General features: G+C 40.2%; 1 protein-coding gene across 1 annotated transcript in view; it reads right to left on the reverse strand.

Annotated features, from left to right (window-relative positions):
• The window catches only part of raver2 (ribonucleoprotein, PTB-binding 2), a 94,844-nt gene extending 69,269 nt beyond the window's left edge, over positions 1 to 25,575 (reverse strand). The window contains exons 1-2 of the mRNA XM_073476943.1: positions 25,303 to 25,575; positions 4,225 to 4,291 (exon numbers count right to left, since the gene is read on the reverse strand). Coding sequence (XP_073333044.1) covers positions 4,225 to 4,291; positions 25,303 to 25,575 — 340 coding nt within the window. The remainder of the gene's footprint in view (positions 1 to 4,224; positions 4,292 to 25,302) is intronic.
• Between the last annotated feature and the right edge of the window lie 1,538 nt (positions 25,576 to 27,113).

A 27,113-nucleotide genomic window follows, 5' to 3' on the forward strand; every position in this document is an offset into this window, starting at 1 on the left:
CCAATGCTGATTGGACTCAACTCGCTCTTTTTTTTGGTTTTCAAAAATCTCAAAAACTGTGGTATCTGGTATCTAGTATCTGGTTTTTAGTATCACCTGGTTCAAGCTAGGCCATGCTACACAGGATTGTTCAGAGAAGTGTTGCTAGAATCACCACTTGCATGACATGGAAATCCTACACAATGACCGCAAAAATCGCGACCATATTTTTTATTCACTCGAAACCCAAACTTAAAAAAATGGCAGCCCATAAAATCAAGCTTTGGTCAACTGGTGACATATAATGGTTAATATACAGTCAGGGTGGCCAAGACTTCCCCATGGAGTGTTAATAATGTGCAGGTTTTTCATTCCAACCAACATTCAATCATCTCAGCAGGTGAGTTCATTGTTCTGCAACACGCTGGCTGTCAATGACACTTTGTTGGCCATCACTGACATACAGTATGCTGGTCAGGTTTGCACTCAGAATTGGGTCCTAACACAGAGCTGCAACATTAAAGGAACAGCTCAACATTTTGGGAAATACTCCTGTTTGTATTTTGCCAGAGTTGGATGACACAGTTGATACCCAGTAGGTTTCACACCTATGTTTCTGTACAACTTAAATAAACAAGCTATAATATGTTAATAAGTGAGCTTGTACCTCTTAGTGGATTCTGTTACCTTTAGATAGAGTCAGGCTGTTCCCCCCCCATTTTAAGTCAAGCTAAGTTAACTGGCTGCTGGCCATACATGAGAATAGCACATTTCCTCTCCTGTAACTGTTGGCAAGAAAGAAGTTCATTTTTTCCAAAATGTTGAACTATCTCTAAAAGAGACAACTGAAGTAGATGGGGACTTGTTTTAACACATAAGAAAATAATCAGGAAAAAACCTCAAATGGCTCCCTACAGCTCGTCCGGTGTACTCGAAGTCTCTGGAAGCCCGAAGAGATCCAAGATTGATTACAAAGGATTTTTTTTTACTCTCTCGACACAAGTTTGTGCACCCACTACAGACGGGATGTGCACTAAAGCTTTTAGCTTAGCAGCTACAGTGTAGATTACAGCTTATAAAAGGGTGTAAATAACATCATTTCAAATCAATTTGGGATCTTGGGGCTTCCAGAGATTTGGATTAAGCCGGATGAGCTGTATGGAGATATTACATGCCTTTTTTATATTCTTTTCTTAGGTTTTAAAACCAGTCCCCATCTACTTCTATTGTGTAGGAGAATTCTGCAATGCTGGTCAGCTGTGAAGCTCCAGAAATGTTTTGTAGACTATGAAATTTCACCTGACTTTCCATAGGGGTGTGTAGATAATGACTGAACGTTCATTTTTTCGTGAAATTATCCGACCTGCGATCACAATCATTATGTGTACAGTAGTCTGTAGCAGAAAGTTACTGTTATCTTAACTGCTTTTAACTGCTACACATTGTCACCAAACCAAATCTGAGAAGATATACTTCATATTTCAGAAAGCTGTTTTCCCCGGAGGTTATCCTGCTAAGTGTCCATGTATGATCTATTCGACCCTTCTACCACAGGATGGTGGTCATGCAAAATTTTAAAAGAGGAGGAAGTAATTGCACTAAATTTCGATTTTTCTGGCGTTTCAGCATGAACAGCAAGCTTTTGGATCTGAACAATCATGGTATTGATGCTTCTCTCTGTGTTATTCACTCTCACCTTCTCATCAACACAAGCTATCTGCACTTTCCTGAACACTGATCAGCTTCAAACTCGAGTGTGAAGCTAACAAACTGTGAAAGCCCCCGCTCTTGCCTTTGAGCAGACAAAACCTCCTACAGCCACTCCTCTGCTGTAAAGTCTATCTTAACAGGTTCCTCAATACAGTCCATGACGACATTACCTGGTAAAACCACTTAAAAGAAAAACCTCCCCTTCCATCGAGCTTTCACCCGAGGCCCTCAACAAAACTCTTTGAAGACGGATGTAAATTTCACTTTAAAACATTCTCCATCTTAATTCAGAGACCACATATTGAGACTCCCAGCCGTTACCATATTATGCTGTCAAACTACTGAAATAAGTCCTTGAAATGAAACAAGTGGTACTTCACTGAAGAGGAGAGATGGAAAAAGACAAAGGAGGGTTCTGTGAGAGGGAGAGACCGACAAAGACCGAGCCAGTGACAGATGGTGGTGTTAGAGAAGAACCACAGCGACTGAGAGATAAATAAAGAGCATATTAAGATAAACAAAAGAAAATGTGGAACAAATTTAACTAAACTTTTTCTTAAACAACGTGGTTGACAATGGACTCTCATCCCACTCCACCCAACTCAGTACATCAGAGCCCAACACCACCATAGTGGACTAATTACTCGAGTACTGTGCTACTGTGGCTGCTGGTCCGATGAGGGCCTGTGTTTCATCCGGCTCTGAAACCCCATTAACCTTTTGGACAGGCTGGTGCTTTGATATCTCAGCTGTTTACAGCTCCCCTCTACTTTCTAAAAGCGTTATGTTTCAGGTGCTTGGCTGACTGAACGGACTAAATATAGACACTATGTAAGATTTCCCTGGAAAGGGACAGACTCCAGGGGCAGGGGGTCTGTCTGTGTGTGTGTGTGTGTGTGTATGTGTACGTGTGTGTCTTCTTGTGTTTCCAGGCTTATGAGGACCAGATGTACTCAGAAGGTGAGAATGTGGAAAAGCCTTCAAAATGAGGCACACATTTTATACACAGCTAGGATTTTAGTTAATGACAAAGACTATCATTAAAACGTGTCTAAAATATGGTTCAGAGTTTATTTAGGTGTTTAGTGGATAAGATTACATTAACTATGTGAGTCTGTGATTGAGTGTGTGCAAAAACACCCATCTTTAAAGGTGCAATATGTAAGAATTGGGCACCTGTTGAACTCATTCTCCAAACAAATAGGAGGAGGCTTTCAGGCCCCAGGCTTGCCAGTTAGCACGCTAACTTCAGAAGATACAAAAACAAAACAATACATAGACATAGAAATCTGTTATTTATTTACATTCTGTTGTTAATTCTAGTTAATTTAAAATGTTTTTTAAACTAAAATTCTTACATATTGCAACTTTAAAAACTTTTCTTTATTTTACAGACACTGGAACTGAACCCATCGCTGACTCCTCCTGCTAGTGCACTTCTACCAGCCACCTAGCTTGTTTTTAAGTGCATCTCACAGCAGAAACCATCAAGCCAAAAACACTCAAATCTCTAACTTTTGGATCCCTCACTTAAGTCGAATAGAATCAAGTCAATAAAGTTGATTTTTTTATTCAACCATTTTATTCAATATCACAAATTTGTGTCACACAACACCCTCGATTCTTATGCTGTATTCCAGCCAATGTCAGAGGTCAGAAATTCTTAGTTGAAATTTCAAACTTCCAGTTAATAAAGAATTTAGCTGACCATAGCAAAATGATGTCTCTTTGGCACGTGTAAAAAAACAAGAAGGGAAAAAGACACCTACAAATTAATCCTACCCCATTTCCACGGGTGCTGCCATTGTTGGGAGACTGCTGCAAACTGCTCCCTCTTTATGGGGAGGAAGATGGATTTGCCCCGAGTTTATAAGTAAATATTCCGAAACAAAAAACTTTTAGGAGGATAAAAAATGGAGATGGAAACTTGGGAAATGGTGCACACAACAGTCCTACTGTCCTAAACCTACATAACCAGTCATATAACCACCATTACTCTGCTAAGAGAACACGGAGACAGATCTTAGTAACTAGAGTCACAGGTCATCCACCCGTCTGACCTCAACACTATTTGTACAAAATGTAAAACCATACAAAGTTCCAGTCGTCCCTCCCTCCTTCAACACTGTGGATATCACTACTGCACTACTTTCCATGTAACTATAAATACACAGGTGTGATGACAGATATGACATGTATGTACTGTATGTTTAGGGTTTGGTTTACATGTTCATTTGAGCAAAGCTGCATGTGTGTGCACGTGTGTATATGATCTTGTATGTCTATATTTGTGAGGACCACAAGTTTAAAGCCTGAGGACATTCTGAATGGTCCTCTTTTCTTCAACGGGCTGTTTAAGGATGAAGACTGAACAAGTTTTAGGTTCAGAATAAGGTTTTGAGTTGGGGTTAGGTTTTTAGATGTGATGGTAAAGGTAAAGGTTAGGTTTAGTGAATGCATGTTGGTCGCAGTCCTCACAAGTATAGGAGTACAAGCATCTGTGTGTTTGTGTGTGTGGTTAAGTGAGAGTCTTACCTGTGCCTTTGTTGCGGTCCACAAAGCAGTACTTCAGTTCATATTCTTTGAGAATTTCATGAACTTCCTGTAAAGAGACAGAAAAGAGAGACATCAAAGACTTGAGCAGAGATCAACAAAATCCAAAAGTTCACAGATGTTTCAAATTCGAAAAATATGCTGTGAGTCTCAAGTTTTTTAAAAATGTCACCAAATTCAAAATTGGGCAATTTCACAATACATCACCGGCGCTTTTTGGTATTTTCATGTGAGTAATGTCAAGTAATCTGGTGAGAAATATGAGAAATTGAAGGCACGGGGGGGGGGGGGGGGGGGCACTAATCACTTAGTGCTGCTCACTATACTGGACTTGTCTTTGCTGGAGCCATCTTTAGCTTTAGCAACAAGCTGATGTTAGCAAGTAGCTCAGTTAGTCCTGGAGCTAAGTAGCGCTATTAGCTGACAGGAGTCTGCCCAGATCATAACCTCATGACTCAAGGGACAGGAAGACATGGCAGGCGGGGGCAGGAGAGGTTTTTTGCAGAGAGGAGTGGTTGACCACTTTTGCATGTCCCAGCTGAAACTACCGCGGCTAAGTAGTGGTATTAGGAGACGGGCTGGGCTGGGGCTAGCTGGTTAACATCGGTCAGCACTGTTTGTTTCTTCATACTCTGTTGATAATGTGAGTTCAATTTTGGACATTTTCAAGTAAAAATTCTGGCCATATCTTACATTTTGCCTTTTTAATCAGCACCACTTTTACATACAGTATGGTCAGTGAATACAACTCTGTAGTAATTGTCAGGGGGTTAGTTAGACTTTTCATGATGCCGCTTCATGACAGCACTTTTCTGCCAGCAAGAGTTACTATAACGAACTAGCCAACTGCTTTCAATAACAACCTCGGTATTCAAATAGTCACTGTCACCTGAATTGAGATAAATCTTATAAAAGGATTTCTCATCAATTATGAAACCTTATTTTTCCCTCGCCATAAACTCTTTGATGGCAGACTTCCCCGACAGCATTAATTTGTCTCTAAAGGGTAATTATGTTTTCCAAAAAGTGTATTTTTAAGATGAAAAGCTTTTGGTCTCCTGACAGGTTTATAATCACAGCAGCCCACCACACAGTATTCACTCTCACACATACACACTAACACACCCACACACACATACACAGCTGTATTTCAGAGTAATACATCTGAAATGTATCCTTAAATGTAGAGTGTAGTTCAATCTCCTGGAAAATGTTTTATATCGTCTCAGTGACGGTATATGAAGAAGTGAGACAGGAATCGAGTATAGAAAAAGGGCTGCAGAACCACAGCAGAAGATCCTCGCACCCTGTCTGCGTGTGTTAGGAACTGCACACTGATAACTCTGTTAGCCTTGGTACCTTCCTGATTCATTTTCTCTGTTACATAGCCACCCAGAGTCTCTCCTGCACACAAAGTAAGTGACAGCACAAACTGGTCTGGCAACAAGTGTTTTTTTAATAGATAAGCTCCTGTGATATGAGCAACCTTGTGGATCCAGTCGCAGTGAAACCTGTCCAAGAACAGTTTCAGTTCGAACAGGAACAGAGTGTAGGCGAAATGACTAAACAGTATGAGTTAACACCGATAAGAAACACAAAACAACCACAGCACTCAAACATCCTGCGAGCCACGGTCAAAACTCCATGGCAGTGGAAAGATCACTTCAGTATAAAGCACAGTGATCATGTTCATACGACGTGCTACGGACGAGTACTAGGACCAGGGGTGAGAAAAAAATGAGGAAGGTTTCTTTTTTTTCATTATGCACCTCAAGAAAAAAGTCAAAATGTCAAGAGTAAAGTTGATATTTCAAGATTAAAGTCGACCTTTGGACTACATCAAACAGCACATATAACTAATAAAATGCCTCGTTTAGATGTACTGGTGAAACTGTACTTCAGAATCTGCTTTAGTAACAAACAAAATGATTTGTCTTTTAGCTCGTAAACACAGTGTAGAAGTGTAGAAGAGATGGTAACACTAAACACAGAACGTTACACTCACAGACCGGAGGCCCGGGCTGCTCGCATAGCCATCAGTCACTCCCCTAACTGGATTTGACGGACCAGAAGAGTTGACTTTATTCTCGACATTTCCACTTTATTCACAAAACTGTCTTTCAACTCAAGTTTTAAAAAAAAACGTCCACCATTTTTTTTCTCATCCCTGGCCCTAATACTCTTCTGTAGATGTGCAGACATTCTCTCCCCCTTTACTTTGTCTTTGCCACTACCTCCCACCCTTTCTCCTTTTATGTTCCTGTCTGGGCCTGTCACGACAACTACTTTTGTTAGACGCGTTTTGCCCCAGAAATAATTACAATAAACCAGTTATGTAATGTAACTAAGTACATTTACTCAGGTATTAAAGTACAATTTTGAGCTACTTGTACTTTACTTGAATATTTCCATTTTCTGCTACTTGATACTTCCACTCCACTACATTTTGGAGGCAAATATAGTACTTTACTCCACTAAACATTTTTGATAACTTAAAGTTACTAGTTACTTTGCAAATCTCCAAAGTAGCACATTTTTAATTGATTTTATTTTTTTGATTTAATATTCTGATAATCAAAAAAAATGCTGAATCAGTCAGGCCGTTAATCAGTCCATCTGTAGTATACAGTATATATGTCTCATTTACTTTTACTTGTACCTTTGACTAACAAAAGTTCAAGTGCATTTATTGTCATAACATTACTTTTGATACTTCAGTACAGTTAATATCAGATAGTTTTATTGAACTACTATTCATCTGGGTGACTTTTAGTAAAATATTTAGTAGTAATATTTTAACACAATAACTTGACTTTTACTCAAGTATAAGATTTGAGGACTTTTTTTTACAACAGTACGAACTATATTATCATTCCAATACCATTTTATGACACTGATATAATGCTAATTATATTAATAATAATGCAAGTACGACCTTTCATGGAGCAATGTGCTTTTAATTTTTAAGATTTTAATAATTAAGAATTGCAATGTTACAAAAATGTTAAAATATCCTAAATAAATATGAGATAAATAAGGTAAAACCACATAACCAGTTCAATAAATGAAACGTACTCTCAGGCTCTGTTAATAAAAACTGCACTTAAATATTTATGTTTTAACAGGCAACACACTTGCCAACTGTTCCAATTTTCCCCTGAGGTTGTTTTTTATTGACCTCTCTTCCCCTTTCAGTTATCACTGCGTGTTTCTGACACTTAACAGCCTGTAGTCCGATGTTCTGTTGCACCTTGTCCTCCTTGGTGAGAGTGAGAGGGACAGATATGTGGGCAGGACAAAGAAATACTCGAGCAAATATCAGACATCTGGAAAGAAGAATTCTTGCCTCTTGCAGAAAATTCTACAGGACAAGGGAGATATGCCCTGTCGATATTTCTGTCAATAACGGGCATCACACCAACGTCAGTCACCATCAAGAGGCTGACAAACATAGGGCAGCGGCAAAAGATGGATGAATGAATGAAAACTAATGATTATTAGTTTATGTCAGAAAATCAGTTAAGTTCATGCAAGAGGGGTGAATTTATCTGAGAATTAAAAGTAGCCTAAATTTAGAAGTATGTAACATAAATGCTGTTGCAGTGTACTTAATATTTTGTTACTGTCTTACTTTTAAAGTCACCAGGATGTACGAAACAAGTCTCTAAGACTCAAATATTCCTGGAGAAGGACTACTTGAACTCCGTTTGGTGTTGAAATCCTAGGCCATTTTTGAGACCTCAGTGTTGTCAACTCACTAATATATGTACGATAAGTCAATAACATAATTATCGTGACAGGCCTATTCCTGTCCATCTCCATTAAAACCTTTGAAATAAACTAAATTAAGGTAAATTTGCATTTTCAAAAGCTTGTTTTAAGCAAACAGACAGGCTTTATAAGTGAGCCTGAATGTGAACAAAAGAAAAATAAAAGGTGGAAACAGTCTTTTAAGGACCTGATTGGCATTTGGGAGGATGCAGGATTCTGTTTTGTCAGTTAATGTTTCTCAAACCCTGTCAGCTAATGCTGGACATGTTTTATGTTTCCATTCAAACATGAAAACAAAGAAACACACTGTGCATTGTTGTAACACACCGGCTCACGGTGAAACAGTAATCACCATTTACGTGAGAGTGAAAGCAGGTCTGACATTTTCAGGAGTTCAAGTGGACAAAAACATTTCCAGTCCCATTATCAAATCATTTCAATACAGACGGAAAACCTCCTCACTTCAGTTGCTGTGTGACCACTATGGAGAGGAAGATTTTTTAATACGTACTGTATATCCATCTCTTCTTCTATCTCTCTAAGCACCTTCCAGCCCACTCATGTCCAACATGAGCAGGCATGTTCCTTATCAGTGAAGGCCATGCAAGGCAGCCCACACAGAGGGTCAGCTCGCTCACCCTTAAAATCAGAGCAGAGCGAGCTGTTATCGCTCGGGGGGTGGGGTGGGAGACGGAGAGGGAGAGAGAGAGAGAGAAGGAAGAGTTGTTTTGGATTTTTACTTCATATCTTCAGGACTTCTTGATCCTGGTGCATGAGAGGAAGCAGGATAAGTCTGAAGGGAGAACGAAAAGATACCACCTGAAGCTAAGACAACAAAAACAAAATCTGCATCACTCGTCTGCAGCAGAGTTTTCATCTTATTATCTCAGAATAAGGGAGAAATTTTGCCTGAGCAGGAAGAATATTTCAACCAACTTCCAATAGAAATCTGTTTCTTTGATGAGATAAGACAGGTTGCTGCACTACAATCAAAACAAACGAAAATAAATTAATTTTGAAATCTTAAAAGTGGCAATTTTTTCCCTGCCTTTACTTATGAAGTAAACGCTGCTTGCACAAAGTAATGGCTATGGAATACGTTTAGATTGGTTCCCTATAAACTTTGCTTTCATGCAATGTTGTCTGCCACCCGGCACAAAATCTCCCAGGAAAATGAAGACTGACTGGCGAGCCAATTTCCACTTTAACCAGGCTTATTTACTCAAAATGAGTTGAAATGCTCACTGGTACACTGGCAGATTATATCACCTGTTGAAGAAAACAGGATTCAATGACTGTCAAAAAGTCTGAAAAGATTGTTTACTTTGGGGGGAAACAAAGTTGTGAGCGTTTTTCTAGACGTTATAATGCCAAACCATTTATGCTATTATAAAGGCTGCACTCCTGTATTAACATAAAGGTAACAGACTAAAGGAAAACCTCATTTTCTATATGCAAGAAAGGAAAAGAGAGGAGGGCAAGAAACAAAATAGAAATAAGACATTTTAGTGAATAGAAGCTGTCAAAGTAGCTCCTGCTGCCAGGGTAGTTACTGCTGTGCTGGACAGGAAACAGACACTGACACTGCAGACTACTTAGTGACATTCAGACAAGGTTGAACCATGCCACTCCTCTCTCTGGTGGTGTTTCATCACCACCACTCGTCCCTGCTCAAGTCTGGACTTAAATCAAGCTGAAAGTTAGTATCTCACAGCACTGGCACATTACAAGACATTTAAAGTCTATTTTTAGGAGTCCAAACAGTCCTGCTTCTTTTTCCTCAGCCACACAATTTACCAGTTGAGCACACCATGCTGCACCCTTTTTCTTTTAATAATATTCCAGTCTGTCTCACCCTATTTCCTTTTACATTCCGTGTTTTAATGATCTGTTTCATTGAGATTCCCACTGCACAGTTTCAACAGCTCTCTAATTACTACTACTGCTGTAATAAGCTAAGTGACGCTCGCAAGTGTTTTCAATACGGGGCTCAGTGAAAAGACAGCGTGACAGACCTTAAGCTTTACATTCAAAGATAGAGCAAACAGAGCACTCTTAATCTAAATCAACAAAGTTCATAAGATCCTAATTTGACATAACAGAGTTACATTTTGTGCCTCTTATCAGTACAGATATTAATATAGCTGCCACAAACTTTGAGTGACCTTCAAGAGAACTTCATGCCAGTGATTAGATACAGAACCTGGACAGAAGCAGAAAGACAAGCTGCAGTTGTGTTTCCTGTTCAAGACCATTTTACATCATGTCCTACAGTGTCGAGTGTCGAGTGTTTTGTTACTTAACATGTCATTTTGTTCCATGCTGTTCTGTACTGTTCCCTGGGCAAGTTGCAACAGTTTAAGAAGCTGACATTTACAGCAAGTCCAGTCAGTACCCAACCACCAGCCTGAAAGCCCGGGGCAGATTTCTGTGCGTGCGCAGTATTAATGCAAACTGCCCTGAGAGGATGGACATGATAAGGTATGTGATAGCAGCCTGCAGGGTCTGACACCTGGTAAGAGGAGCTCATAGGCTCATGAAGGAACATGAAATCAGCACCACCCAAATCAGCTGATTGTCAGCTTCTCACATCTCCACATAACGAAGCACTTTGCTCTGAACACTGCTTAACATTTATTCACTCATGAGAGGTGTCGTGCTTTTACGCAACATTTATAGGGAATTTGGGTTCAATTTGGCTATCAATAATAATTAATGATTATGATAAATAATATGATCCAATTTCCATATTGGTCCTAGACTATCCATTTGTAACTCTGATTAATAATTAACTTAATAACTACAACCAAAATTAACATAACAGCTAGTAATGGTTGAATGATTTCAGAGATCTTGCCAGAGTAGAGGTTGGCAACATTCACTCTTGTACAATATTAAATAGACAGCATGTAGGTTCAACAGTATCTTATTTAACACAAAATGAAAACACACAATCTAACTAATATGTACCATATACAGGTGTGTGTGTGTGTGTGTGTGTGTGTGTGTGTGTGTGTGTGTGTGTGTGTGTGTCTGGAATAACAAAAGCAAAATGGTGGCTAGGGTTCAAAGTGTCATGCGGCATGGACAAAGAAAGACTACAAACAAAACGACTGATGATAGGGGACTACAAGATGGCCGACAAGGGTTGGACTCAGGTCCAAGATGGTGGATCACCACTTGTTTCTTTGATAGGGAGAAACAAAGAAACAATGGTGGTGCTCACACCATGTGCTCACTGATATATGATATGGTCCAGGCTGAAGGAGTGTGTGTGTATGTATAATATAATAATAATAATAATAATAATAATAATAATAATAATAATAAATATATATATATATATATATATATATATATATATATATATATATATATATATATATATGTATATAATATATCATATTATATGTTTTCTTGAGTTGTGTACTTACATTATCCCAAATGTTACCAACAATGTTCAAACCAGAGAAAGTTCAATCAAGGCTTTCATTTGGTCGCCCGTCATGACTTCTGGGATAGGGGAGTTGGCAAACAATACTAAACTTAATGTGAATAAATCTTTAAAACATTACCTCATCTGTGAACATTTGTGCCATTTGAGTCACGTCAGATAGATTTTTATCAGCAGTAAATAAACACTCTGCTGATGGGTGATGTACTGTGAGTTGGCAGTGCTTGCTTTTGGCTCGGAGTTCGTTTTGAAACAGAAACAGTGTCTGCCAAATGAATAAATGTAAAATCACAAAAACTTTGTGTTGGGAGAAGCGTTTTAATGGAAGAAAAAAAATGTTTTTCCAATTTTTGTCTTGCCTCACGTAAATGCTCCTGAAAAGCAGCAAGTTCATCACTTTTTGTGTCCATTATGTCAAATGACATGCCAATTTCGGGACAGCAGTTTAGGTAAACAGTCAAAGAGGCCTTTGTTCAAAGTGATGACATCCATTTACCTCTGCACAGCAAACTGATGCAGGGTGGGTGAATCTTCAGAAGGATGTCTGTATAACTATTTAAAACGTCCCAGGAGGCGAAATCAATGACAGTGAATTTTGTACTACAGATTAGTTGCGTGTCACAAGTGTTGGATTACTTTAATTTCAAATCAAAGGGAAATCTCATCCCTGCGTTTGTACTGTAGTCCTTTCTTTCACAGCTTCTACTGACAATCCCCTGCAAGATCTTATGGTCTGTGTTGTTTTGACCTTTTCCATCTGTCATCTGGCAGATGACCAGTTAGCCAGTTCAGGTGTTGTTTTACTCTATTAAGTCACTCTGTTGTGATTAATATTCAATAAAGTCTGAAGTGTACAAGGTAATGTAATGTAAATGTAAGGGGAGAAAGAAAAAACATTTTCTCAATAGGCAAAGAAGAAAGAGAGGGGAGAAAAATGTGTTTATCTGACACCTGCTCATTCATTACAAACGCACACACATAGACACAAATATACACACACACTCTTCTTTTGTCCTGCAGTCATAAATGAGATGGCTAACAAACACAAACAGAGCCACTGGGGGAAAGAGAAACACTGGGCTATCATTTCAACTGTGTGGGAGTGTGATAGAGAGGGATGGAGGAAGAGGGGGATTATGGGACGGACACACTTGGCATGGCCTCCTTACCGGCAGTAACTGCGTCCTTGACCTACTGATAGAGAGATATATGCTACAGAGAGAGAACAGAGGATGAAGCTGAGGTCTGCCAGCAAGCTGAATACAACTCCCACACCTAACACAACTGAATGGTTTAAAATGATTATAGCTACACAATAACAGCAGCACTACCGGCACTGTGCTAATATGAGTGATTTACACCTGTAGTTTGGTTCATTTGGTCCAGAAAGAGGGACAAAATTATATATTGTTCCATATTAGTTCTGGTCCGGTTCCTGTTCACATGGACCTTTTACAAACAAAACAAGAAGAGTAAACAGATAACTCTTTGATCGGACAGTTTTGGTGATCAAAACACACAAGACACAACTTTGTGCAGCACTTTAACCCTTTGAACTCTGTTATAGAAATAGTCTGCCAGTCCCTACATGGGTATGCTGAGCTCCATTGGAAGTTTGAGGTTGGCATTTCCGAGTCGGTATTCCCGAGGATCTTGCCCAAGTTTCCGACTTGGAATTCCAACTTGAGTGACCGGTCCATTGTACTTTTCCATGTTGGAGGTAGTTTTCTCCACGTTCCAAGCACAATGGAATGCAGCAGTATTTTTGCTAATAGTGAGGTCACTTCTTGGAGTATCTTCTAATGCTTCATGTCCCCAAAATCTGTACAACAATCAATAGACCGTAACAACTCAAATTTTACAAGATAAAGACATAAACAAATAGAATATTTCTTAACACTCCATAACTCTTTTGAACTATGTACACATTTTAGTTTGTGAGCTATTCTCATTTTAACGAGCAGCTGAAGAAGTTGATTCACCGTTTCAACAAAAACTCCAAAACCTGCTTGGCTGAGCATCTTTTCTTCACCATCAATGCCCTCACTGGCACCATCACCTGTCATGTCATAACACACGTTGAACATGATGAGACAGGCAGAAGACAGAAGCCTTAGCTTTGCAGTACAAAAAGAATGAATGCTGTTGCTAATATGGTTTTTATTTTAGATTTATTTAAACTATCTCCCATGGCCAGTTGAGGAATGCCCACGGGAGGTCCATTTTCATAAGATTAATGCTTCAGATATGCATACTCATGGTCTTTGGTGTCTCACGGAGCTCACAAATAAATAACTGATTGTAAGCACTTTTAGTATTATTAGAAAATGTTATAAATAATGACAAACACGTGTCTTGTACAGTAACGATTCAGGGCTTATTACAGAGGGATCGCTGTCACACTCTCTTAAATTGACTTATTGACTTACAAGCACAATAGCTTTAACAGCTTGACTATTAATAAGGAAAATACCACAATATACCTGGCTAATGCAGATCAATTATTATAACGCTTCATGAACAGATCCCACAGTCAGCAGATGGATTTATTAGTAGTTCAGCCTTTGAAATTGTGCTAAAATCTCATATATGCCATTATAAATTCCTGGTTGATTCATTTGGAGTCCACATGGAAGCAAAGACCACCTTTTCTTGGCTATCTCGGGTTGATTATGCCCAAATGAACTGATCTCTGGGGGGAAGCGCTCCCAGTTTTGAAACAACCTCTCCAAACGAACGAGGTGTGGATACACGCGCAGTGAGCCGACACTTGTAAGAGCAGTGTCACCTGTTGTAGTCAGTGAAGTAGAACAAAATCCTGCCTAGGCGCATATATTTACAAAACCTGAATTTCGATATTTGTTGCATGGTGTGAAAACGGTGCATAAACACAAACTAAATCTGTACTGTACTTCTTGGGTGTAAAGAAAGGAATCTGTAGAGAATGAAATTTTTCCACTAATTCCATTTCCAAGTTTCCCTTCAGGTGTTAAACACACTTGGATGGAAAAAAACTACTGCTGTCAAAAGCATTTAGAACGGTCGCAGCATAACACATAGTTTAACATTTTGTTACATATTCATTGGAAATTATAGCAATTCATATGTAACAGATCCAAAAGACACTGTTTTTCAATATGTTGTCAGAGCCAAGCTTTCTGTGTGTGTGTGTGTGTGTGTGTGTGTGCGTGTGTGTATATATTTGTGTGACAGGTGGCTCAAACCATGCACAGCACAGATCACTGGCCTATCAAATGCCTGCCAGGAGAGCTCCTCAGAAAAACATGCACACTCACACATCGAGAGCAGACAGGCATAAATACACACAAGTGCAGACATTTCTTTTCATTCTCTCTAAAACACATTCTCAGAGTTCTAACATCATGTAAACTACTTTTTTTTTAAAAACTATCTGCTCTGGCAAAGGTCAAATAACTCAGTTCAACAAGATATTTTGATTCCTCTCCTCTTCTGTTCTCTTTATCTTCTCTTAATCCAGGCTCTTTTTCATGGCTGGAGTCTGTTTATATTCTCATGATGAGGTGCCATTACCACTCTCCCTCTCTGACCTTTTTCTTTTCATGTTGAAATGAGGCTCATGTGATGAGATTCTCTATCACTACATCTTAATTTATCCCATTAATTTCTTTTTGTCATCCTTTGCTTGCCTTCTCCAGATGCTTGGTTCACTTCCAATAGAGTAGAGACAGATGATGCAGCAAAGCAGCACAGCAGGAGCAGAGCTCCAAACCCAAAATCAACCTCAGCAGTCACAAGCACACAGTCCACGAGGTGCTCTGTGCAAGCGCAGCTAAGAACTTGTTGAAATGTTTGCATAGCAGTCACCACCCTACGGTGCATCAATGTGTACAATTGGCTGCAATGCAAATCGCTGCAAATTTTCATATGGGCTCAGGTTACATGTTTCTGGTCTACCTGTTTATATCATTTGCACCCTGGGTAGATGGAACCAATGCCAGCGAACTTGACTTGTTTCCTTGATTCTACAATAATCTACATGAAGATTTTCTGCATTTAGCTTTGAATTCCAGAAAAAAATGCCACAAAGGTCCGTTTTCCCTAGAGATGGGGGTTGAATGACACATATCCCATCCCTTATCCCAAAAGCCAATCATCTGCTTTATCGGGAAACATATCAGCCAGTTTCAAATGATTTGATGCAGCTGCAGATGGACCACTTATAGGCGTAGAAGAGGAGGATATCGAGCTAATTCACAGGACTACCAAGGTGATGTTATCCAAACAGTAGATATAAAACATTTGTTTGTTAAAGTGCTCTGCTAGGATGAGCTGAAAAGAAAAGACGTTTCTAAAAGGTGGTGGTGTCGTGAAACAATGCACATGCGCAGTAGAAGTATAACCTGTGAAAAAAAAACTGTTTTTGGGGCAAAGTCACTGAACTTTTTAAGCAGTTTTTATCAGATTTGATTAGTGATTCTATACATGTAGTTTTTATGTCCAGGTGACCATTAAAAGTGAAGTTCTGGCTCTCTCCTTATTCATTTAGAAAGGGGCCAGGTCTTGTTAGGACAAAATAACTACCCAGGGGTATTGCCAAGATGGCTGCCGAGTAGCAAGACTTGCCTAAAAGGACTTTGATCAGTAGCTATACTAAGCATCCTTTAGGTCGCATAAATTGAGGCAGGAACACTGGTGCTGGTTTGTTTGGGCCTAGGGTTTGGCGATATAATGGTATACACCATGTTACGGTCCACCTGTAGAACGGGAGATATCCTCAAAGCCAAGCTAGCAAGTGGACGTGCCTTTTCCTCCTGGACGTACTCTTTCCTGCTTGTCTATTATCACTTTATCACAATCCTCCTCCTGCGCACACACAATCTGAGTTCACCGCATTGGTGTCATTGCAACTGACCAATCACATTTTGTAATTTCACAGCTTTGTGACTCTGGGAAAATGACCAGAAAAATGTGTACAAGGGAGAAGTTATCCTTTTTCAGGTGTTTAACGTTGTGAAAGAGTCTATTGGAACCAAAAATATGTTCTCCTAAACTGAACCAAGAATTTTGTTGTCTAAATCCAACCAAACAGAGACAGAAGACTGAAAAGAAATGGGAAAAAATAAGTGAACTTAGCGTGAACAGCATAATGACATTTTCCAAAGGGACAAATTAGCTTTGTTTTTTTAGGTGAGAGACATAAATAATTCATTCAGCCATGGCTTGCTCCCTCTTGCGAGCTCTACACAGGCACCACACCGTGCCTCAACCAAAAACAGTATTTCAAGTAGGAGAGAACTTGTCTTACACAGAAAATCTCCTGTTGTATGCTACATGTGTCAAAGGGAAAATCCCATTAATGTTTGGAACTGATTTTGTTTTGTTTGTATGGAAGTTCCAAATAATAGAAGAAAATAATCAATCAGATGAAATATGGTATTTACAGAACATTTACTATATCCTGATATAAAATTATATACTGCATACCATGATAGAAGATTTTGGCCAAATCACCCACCTCTATTTGGGCCTGAACCAATGCTCATATAATAAGTGCACATAACACTAAAATACATAATATTTATCATGCTATGAAATAAATTCATTGTTCTGTGACTGTTCAATTATTTTCCAATGGCAATCATGTGGGTGAAGCTGCCATTGCAAAAGCAACAAGCAGTCATCAACATTATTTGTGATTGACTCAAAACATAAAAGCAAAATAGAGACTTTTACGTCTCAAAAGAACAATATTAGTCAAAATCACCACCAAGACACCCATTAGAGGAAGTGAAATTACCTATTAAGACTCGTTGTTGGGAAAATGTGCCGTTTTTCATGTGGGAAGCCTCTCCTGTCACTCCCATACTGTCAGATACTGACATGAAGAACGGCATCTTACACAAAAGCATCACTTTTGCATTCAGCTGTCGCGGCTGCTGCTTGGTCAAACCTGTCCTTTGCTTCTCTTTGTTCATTTCTCCATTTCACTTTCAAGTCATGGAGAAGCAGGTTAATCTGATCTTTGAAAGGACAGAACCAGTGGGAGCAGGTGGCTTGCCCTGAGACAGGACTGATTCTGCTGTCAGCCAGTGTGACCCCACCTCCCTCCCCCACCCACTCGTCTCTGCTTTGGCCCTGAAGCTACAGGGCTCAGATTGGAGGTTATTTTCCCCACTGAGCAGTCACTCCTCACATATAAACAGAGTCTGGCGGACATTGGGTCAAAGCATAACTCAAAAATATCTATTTTTGCTTGAGATGGGTGAAGAACACATAACATAAATTAAAATGTGTTGGCGGCTCATTTAACTGCAGCCTGCACTTGTGTGAACGTGTATGTAAATCCCAGCCTTCAGGTAAACTAAGAAGAAGATAAGACAACCTGAAATTATAATTGTACGCAGGTGTTAAACACTGCTCAAGTCTGTCTTTCCATAATCCTCCATTTTCAACATTTTACAGCACTTTGTCCACAGTGGGGCTTTGCATTAATGTCAGAAAATTACACTATAATGCAGAGATATATGGAGACTGGCAGAGAAGCTCTCAGACATAAAAAGCTAAATGGCCTCTTGTAGTCATTTGTACTCCTACACCAAGGCGCCATTGAAAGCATAATGCATATCAACAGGCTGGATGTGGAAAGGCTAATGTCCTCTGTGCTTGCATCACACACATTTTGTTTCGTTACTGATTTTAAACAAAAAAAGATGCGTCACATTACTGCATTCATAAACCAAGCATGTGGTCATGAGTCCCAGCTTGAAAAGTGGCATTGCATAAACACAGATTTGAAATATAATATAAATATTACCTTTGTAATGGCTTTATTTAAAATATATGTAATAAAAAAATAAAGTTTTAGAACTGATTTGAATAAACAATTTGCACCTGTAACTGTAAAGTGACAAACATTTAACATAACATTATGTTAAAGCAACAGTGCCTGACTATTTTACCTTAAAAAAAAAAAATTGCTTTTTGGGGGCTCTTTCTAATACATTACATTTCCGTATGGGACTGCTTTGCCTGAACTCTCTGTGATTTACAGAGTTTCCTGAAAGCGACCTGTAACTGTAGGTACATGCTAGCATGGCGGACTCGGAGCACTACCGGAGAGTTAATGTGTTCACATAGCTATCACATAAAATTACAATTTCTACATCCTGTTGCTTTAATATTTGTGGCTAATGCTGAAAAATACATTAATTATTCAGATAAAATAATCATTTTGAAAGTAATCTTTTATTACATACATTTGCAAGTGAACACACCCTAACACACACAATGGCTGCTGATCAGACTAAAAATCTTATAAAAATTTTGTCTATTGCAACTTGTGATGGGCTTGTGTCATTTTACATAAACTAAAGCGATTAATTCATTAATGACATGATAACTGCAAGATTAACTAAAGGCATAAATAACGGCAGCCATGCATAAATGTCCCTGATAATTTGAGTCATACTGCAGACGAGTTCAGCTAACAGAATGATTTCGACAGGAGGACTTGATTAATGGTTACAAAGTTTAAAATCCTGACATTTCTGTCCCTTTTATACTTTCTATCCTGACAAAATGACAGATCCTATTGTTCACCATGGGTAGAATAAAAACCCTGAAACAATTTATGAAAATAAACCACTGACCCAAGGAAGGATTGATGGGTTCATGCTATTAACTCTGACTCTGCCGTCAGCATCAACAGAAATTGAAGTCCACCAGACAGAGCTATGAGCAGTCTTTACAGTCAGGTCATCACTTGCTGGATTTATTGTGAGCTTTGTTGTTCCTGGGTAACAAAGTGGAACTTGGCACGGCTTCCTCTTGTCAGACCTCTCTCATTACGGAGTTGTTTACCCCCACTGAGCTGCCACAGACTCTGATGGGTGAGGTCAGGTGTTTCCAATTTGACAGAAACTGCACTTCTGACACTGATGTCCAATTGTTCAAAATCATTGTACGTCTTTCCTCCCATCAGTCCCATAACAGAGTAATCTCTCCCCCATCTTCACTTCACTGTGTGGCTGCTGAACGTCAAGGATCCAGAAATCTAGTAAACAGGGACCAGACGGATCCTGAACCCCTCCATCTGCCCTATGCCATACTAACACACACACACACACACAATAATGGCAGCAGTTGTGAAAAGCAGGTGCATATAGCTTTAAATATAGCTTTGCACTTTAAACACAGTTTAACCAGCACTGTAAGAGACAGTTGGGATGAGGAGGAATAACAAGGCAGAGACCAAAGATATTCTCTTATTGGAAGCTAAAATGGCTCTTAGAATGAAGCTGTACAGTGGCCACCTCACCTCAGCACTCCTCACACACACTCATTATTAGCCTTTTATCCAATTAGTCTAGACCACATTCCTTCTGTACTTGTCCAGTCGATGCATTTCACCCTCTTTCTAGGTTACTCCTGAACCTTTTATCCCATCAGCGCAATTCCAGTTCACTCTCAAAAGCATTTCACCAATCACAAGCTTCCTGTATGCAGTTATTACTGTCTTTCAGTAGCAGCTAGCAGTTCTATTAGCTGACTCTGCTCAGAAGCTCAAAACCGGGGGGAGTGTTGTTGGAGTTTAGATTGCTAGCAAAGGAACTTATATCAGTAGCACCAGAAGGAGGAGGTTTTCAGGCCTGGAACAAGGGGGACCAAGCAAGGAATGCTGGTGGGAGGGAGCAACATAATGTGAACCACAACCAGAACCGGGTGGGCAATGGAACCACAAGTAACAAAGTTCTTACACATTTCACCTTTAACTTTGTGAAAAGGTCTATTTTAAGCCAAACCATCTTTTACCTTACCTTAACCTAACCAAGAAATTTTGTTGCCTAACTAATTAATTTTGTTTCATAAACTCAAAAAAAAGAAGAAAAAATAATAAAAGGCAATAAAAATATGATCCAAACAGGATACCAATCCCTATATCTTAAGTGAGAGACTTATACCCGACCAACTCAACCACAACAGCCTGCTCCAGCTGCAGACTTTGTTTCTGTTTCCTCAGTAGAAATGACGGTCCTGGAGCAACATTAATTATGACGTTCCAGCACCAACACGGCAATTTCAGATACACCGTATACGAATTCTGAACGCATGCTCTTACTAATATCCTGATATTGATTTAAACCACATCACCCAGCTCTACTATACACCACAACCCTCTCTACCATCAGAAAGGATTTCAACTGACTGAGCATCAGCAGGTATGGTGCATCGCGAGCCAAGTTCATCATCTCACCTATATAATTTCACCTTCATGTTTGAGCCATTGCCAAATTATGTCATGTAATGTCAAAAATTTAATAGACTGTATGAACGTATTGGTCTGCCCTGGTTGTACAAACAGTAGTCAGTCAAACAGGTGTATCTTGGATGCCTGCGGGATAATATCAGCACAAACATCTGCAAAACTTGGAGGTGACTAATTCCAACAGCTAAATAAAAACAGCATGTGTGTGTGTGTGTGTGTGTGTGTGTACACGCAGGCTCGTAAGTGATGAAGGTGAGGAAGGCCGCTTACTGTCAGAGCTTTCATGAACATCTGCTACTGACACACACATACACACATCACAGCATGTAAAGCGAGGGGAGGAAGTGGGTGGAACGAGAACAGCTCAGGCACACGCTGCTTTGTGACATTTACATGTATTTGTGTATGGGTGTACATATGCAAACACAACTGCACACACATGCTGCCCATTGTTCAAAAAGAAACATATAAACACATGCACATACACATCTTGCATAAGTTTAGTGTATTTCTGCTAAACTCTGAATAATTCAAGAACTTTGCAGAAGTCCTTGGAAGCTAACCTTCTCCCCCCACACACACACACACACACACACACACACACACACACACACACACACACACACCATATTTATTTTACCCTCCAGTGCATCTGCAAAAATGTTTTTACACTACGTGCTTGGATTTAATTAAACATCACTTTCATTCTTCTTGAAACTCCAAGTGGAGTATGGTGTGCACATTAGGGAAAGGGGCAAGGTTCTTGCTCAACTTGGGCTCACCTCCAACGAGAGCTACTTCCAACAAAACTTTTTTATTTTCAAGCATCAATTTTCCCTGGCTAAAATGCCAGTTTGCGCTGATTTTACACATTTAAGGTCTGTTTACATGACTTGGGAAGGACAGGACAAATGTGAAAAATGTGTAAAAAGTCGTTTGGGGCTCAAGAAGGAGCTGCAGGAAGTCTGGGTTGTCAATGTTGGTTGCATCTGATGACACCAGTCTGAAAATGTAAAGAAATCTGGAGTTGTAGAGTAGCCTGCTCCTCATCACTTCTTGAGGTCAGCAGCTCAAAGTTACACTAGCTGCCACTGGAAGAACAATCTTCAACTTGAACTATCAGCAGCTGACTTGCATTGTGGTTAATTTCGGCAACAGGCTATGACAAGGAAGAAGAATGATTGATATGTAACTGCAATATCTCTGTTTCTTTTCAAGGGTCCATTGTGGGTCCAACAATCATACAGGAGAAACAGCTAAAATAGAAGTTGTTTGGTTAATGTTCTGTCTTTAGACCAACGTCCATACTCGACCAAACACCGCTGTACAACCACATATGGACACTTTTTCAGCGCTGATTGATGGCATCATCCATCAGCCCAACCCTACTTGGTATGATACATCTATTATTCTAAAGCATCAGATACATATCAGCATTTCATATTTTCTTCTTTTCATCTCATTTACAGGTTAAAGTCACGGGTTTTAAACATGAATCCGGCTGCCACACAATACTGCAGCATCTCTGCCTTCTCAGCCAACGAAAGATCTCAACTGAATCTTTGAGTTCTTGGTTATTTCGGAACTGTTTTTCAAAAGGATTTGGCAATTCAGTAAAATGCCACTGATGGCATTTCAGCAAATCCTATTAGTTCAAATGCTATAGTAGAAGAGTCATTAATGTCTCCTGTGTGAGAAGTCTCACATCCCCATTGCGCTTTCAACTAAATGCCTCCACCAGCTTCTTTCTATTCTCTTTTCATTACATCCTTCTTTCACCCTTCATCCTTTCCTCTCCTCTCAACCAACTCTTCAGTCTTCCTGTCTCTCCTCTGCTCACTGCACTCTTCTCTCCACTATTCCCATCCCCCAGCTCCCTCTCTGAGATGAAGACTGTCAGCAGGGCCATATATCTGACACAGTGCACCATGGACTCCACACACACTCTCACACACACATATCCAATATGCGATATAGTGTTCACTAATGGGGCAGCGGGTATGAGGGGAATGGAAGATGGAGTCGGCTGGGCGTTGTAGAGTCCATCAGACAGGTTATATAAGACACTTGACAAGGAGTTTCCGTCGTCATAAATCTATAGCCCTATGGAAGATAATGTAATGGCAAAAACAGCTCTGTGGATTCCCGTACATGCAGGACCAAACAGGAGTAGCTATAGGTTTTAAACTCTGTGGACTAATAGGAAATAAAATCAATACTACCTGTGTAGAGATGTCAATTAGGGCGGCAACTGATGGTTAATTTCATTACTGATTAATCATGATTATTCTGTGGATTAACTCAAATATTCTTTTAAATGTCAGAGAATAGTGATGCTCATCACAGCCTCCTTAGGTAAATTTTCAAATAGCCTTTTTTCATTCAGCCAAACTGCTGAGAAACCAAGAATACTCAATTTGCATTTAAATAAAACACAGAACTCCTTCTACTTGAGAAGCTGGAGCGAGAAAATGTTTTTGCATTTCTGTGTAATAAAAGACTTAGATGAGTTATTATGAAAGTCCTGCATCGTTTTTCGAATCTTCCTTCCTTTTGTATCTTCCTGTCGATTGAGTTTAAGCACTGATGCTGATATACGGGCATTAGCTCAGGCTACAGATCCTGTGGCTGAACATGTAATTATCTCAGCTTTTCAGAAAACAGAAAAGGACGCAGCAATAGGAGCATTTTTAACCACCGCACAGCATTAAAAAAAACTAAACACAGCAATGTTTTATCTGGTTAATGACGGTTACAGTAGTTTGGAGTGCTTTGATTTGGTTTAAAAGCTTCATTTCTGACAGATCACTGAGATAACTCCACAGCGTGAGCTAATTCAGTTCAACAGCCTCGCGACCAGAACGACTTCTTTAAATGGATAAAATCATGTGTCATGTTCAGCAGACTTCAGGCTTCATGCAGCTCTGCTCTCCGACTGTTTCGCTCAGGCTCACTAAACATATCACGCTCGTTCTGGCACATGAATGATGTGGAAAAAAGAGGGAGAGACAAATTCCACTTCTGTTGCTTCGCCTAATCCAAGTGACTTTACCTCTCCCTCTCTCTCTCTCTCATTACACACACACACACACACACACACACACACACACACACACACACACACACACACACACACACACAGTTTCACAGTCCCTCTGTCTCTCTCTCTCTCACACACACACGCTCAAACACCACGCAGAGTTGCTGGCTCTCCTTGGCACTGTGCCTCTTTCTAAGAATGTTTGGTGCTACAACCCTGAAGGAATACACCATCAGCGCCTTCCACGCGCTGTCTCGTGAAGGCTTGCATGCTGACACAAGTGATGAACGACGCTTAGTCGGAGAGACCAGAAGGCTCTTGAAGTTCTAAACAGTGACGTCCCTCTGCGTCGGTCTCTGACAGGAAACATGCACACAAAGTTCTTGCGTGTACAATAAACATAAACGATGAATTCAGCCTCTGCTTCAGTGAAGGAATCTGATTAAAGCAAACTGTTTACAACACGTAGAGTCAGAAATCATTAAAAACATAACAATCTGAGTTAGCTGAAATAGCTGTGACTCTTGAGTACACTGTTCCAAACAATATTCGGGACATCAACTTTACAATTTTGTATTTTCTACAATGCACTGAGTTTAGCAAATGAGCTGATTACACTGTCGAATATTAAAATTCATGCTGCAAAAAGCTAAGAAGGATAAAAAAAAAAAAAGGAGAATCACAACAGATGCTTCCTGACAACTGCAAACGAAATGTGCATATCAATGCACAGCTCCAGTGAAACTATCCAGTGACGTGTTGGTGGATGTAAATGTGGATAAACTATAATATCAACATTGACATAAGACATCTGCTTTCTGACTTGAACAATCTCATAGAAGTCACATGTTTCTGATGTAAGTACAGGTGCAGGGATTAGTTTACCCTACAACAAGGGGAAACCAGTGACGGAGGCATTATCTCCTCCTTTTGCGTGGAAAACAACAGACTTGCAAGCCACAGACAGCTTTTGCAAAAACCCATTAAGACAGATGAGAACTTATTGACATGTCACCTTGTTTTGGAATACAGAGGGACATTTTTAAGACGATCCAGATGAATCATATTACAGCTTTCTGATTGTGGTTTGTTTACGTCACTAATTACATAAGTGTACAATCATAGGCTATTTAGTCACCAGATTTAATGCAACTATATACAGTCTGTGAGCATTTTTGGTCAAACAAGTAGTCCACTTTAGCTTTTGAATATGTCAAGTGAGTTTGGGATCCCTTTCCTCACATCATGTTGACAGAATGCAAAGTTACATGGTGTTTAACAAACGACACAGTAAGCCAGATCCCATAATAAATCTGATATGTATTCAAATAAACTATAAAACTAAAGTTCCTTATAAGGATGTGGCTTTTAAATGAGGTAAAAATACTATTAAGCTCAGCTCAGTGTAGAGCATCAGACACCAAGTCTCTATCATCAACAGACTGTACTGTATTGGAAAGTGCGACTTTTGAGCGCTTGATATGCGTAAAACCTGAAAACTAACTTAACGGCGCTACTTTTGCTCCAGTTTTTCTTGCGTAAACTAACCTGGTTGGTGGTGTCGGGCGGCAGGTTCTTAATGAGGATTTTCCTCCTGTTGCTCAGCTCCTGGCGAGTTTTGGCCAGCCTCCTCTCGATCTCCTCCGGCTCCAGGTCCGGCAGGTCGCGGAGGCTAATCCCCGAGTCGGAGGGCTGCGCTGCCGCCGCCTCCTCATCCTCCGGCTGCCGGCTTTCGGGGCTGTCCATCTCCGGGGAAAGTGCGCTCTCCCCGGCTAGAGAAGAGTGAACGCTCGGCGGCTGGATGGATGAGGCTGCCGCCATCTTGGGTAGCTGAGTGAAAAGTGTGAGGGGAGAGAGAGAGAGAGAGAGAGAGAGAGAGAGAGAGAGAGAGAGAGAGAGAGAGAGAGAGCAGGTGGGAGGTGTGATAATGGAAGAGAGAAAGAGCGAGAAAGGTAACACATCCCGGATAAAATGCAGAAAATAGATTATTTATTTGTTGAATCACATTAATTTTTTTAAGCTACTTATGCATCTATATATCCGCCTTTATAATCAAATGACTTGATTTGATCTTTAACTTTGTGCAAGCATCTTCTGGTTTGTTTAATCTTTTTTCTTCATCTTTTTCTGGTTTAAAAAGAAGATGAGTGAAACTGTAGAGAGCAGGATTTTGTTCCGTCACATAAGTCATGCATTTACTTTGAGGTGGAAGGTGCACGAGGCGGTGTGGGACAGGTGAAACTACTCGTTCAAATGGGCAGTTTGGGGCTCGCGCGGCTCCTCGCATGTCAGGCTGCACCTCGGACTCCTGGCGACCCCAACTGTCTGCTGGATGTATAGAAGCCAATTAAGTACGGTCAAAATCACCGTCAGACCATCTGATACTGTTTGTTGAGTGTGTGCGTGTGTGTCTGCGCGCGTGAAGGCAGCTTGCAGCCTTTGTTTGATTTTTGCATGGCACCAGCTTACTTAACCCACTTAAATCCTGTAATCTCCAGATTTTAGGCAAAAATGAATATATCATGAGCCACATGTTGATTCTGGCAAGTGTTTTCTGCTCTGTAAAGATGTACAGTCAAGTGGTAAATACACACACAGCCTTAAGCGGATGTGTACAAAGACAAACTGCTCTTATTTCTTGCTCAATAGCCCAATTAACACATTTATTCTTCTGGTCAAAGAGAGAGAGAGAGGCATTCATTGGAGAATATCTCTATACCACCACAGTTTTCATGTTCCCCATGTGTATAATGTGACCATGAATGGCTGTGTGCCTTCCCTCCTCTCTTCCCAAGTCATCCAGTGAATGCCAAACTAGCAGCCAACCAAGCCTGCCTGCCTGCCTGCCTGCCTGCCCACCGTGGGTGGAAAGCTGCTCCTGGCAAACACAAAGGGAACAGAGCTCCCTGCCGAGTCCTCACAATGCCTATGTAGCTTCCGCAGGCAGCATGAGTCGCTGAGAGACACACTCACTGGATACTCGCACTCGCAAGATGCATTCACACTCATGTAGGCCCACAAACATGTCACTGAGAACACATCAACCCACTGAGGAAATATTTAGAGCACGATTATACCGAGGCCTGTAAGAGATGGTGAAATCAACCTCCATGTTCTCTCTCTCTCGCCATCTGTGTGAAGCGTTTCTTGGCAGATCGGGGTCCAGACAATCACAGTTGTCAGTGGGTGAAAATGATCTCACGTTGCCAAGTGGCTGAACAACCAGTGTAACTGAAACACACCGACTGTATGAATGCTTCAATCAAGCGTACGCTCGAGTCCACTCCAGAGAGGAAAGGCCAAAGAAAAGGACATTTTATGTTATTAAGAACAAATAGAATAGAGTGCACATACTTATG

Source organism: Pagrus major, chromosome 11 (genome assembly GCF_040436345.1).
Source record: "Pagrus major chromosome 11, Pma_NU_1.0".
Classification (NCBI taxonomy): domain Eukaryota; kingdom Metazoa; phylum Chordata; class Actinopteri; order Spariformes; family Sparidae; genus Pagrus; species Pagrus major.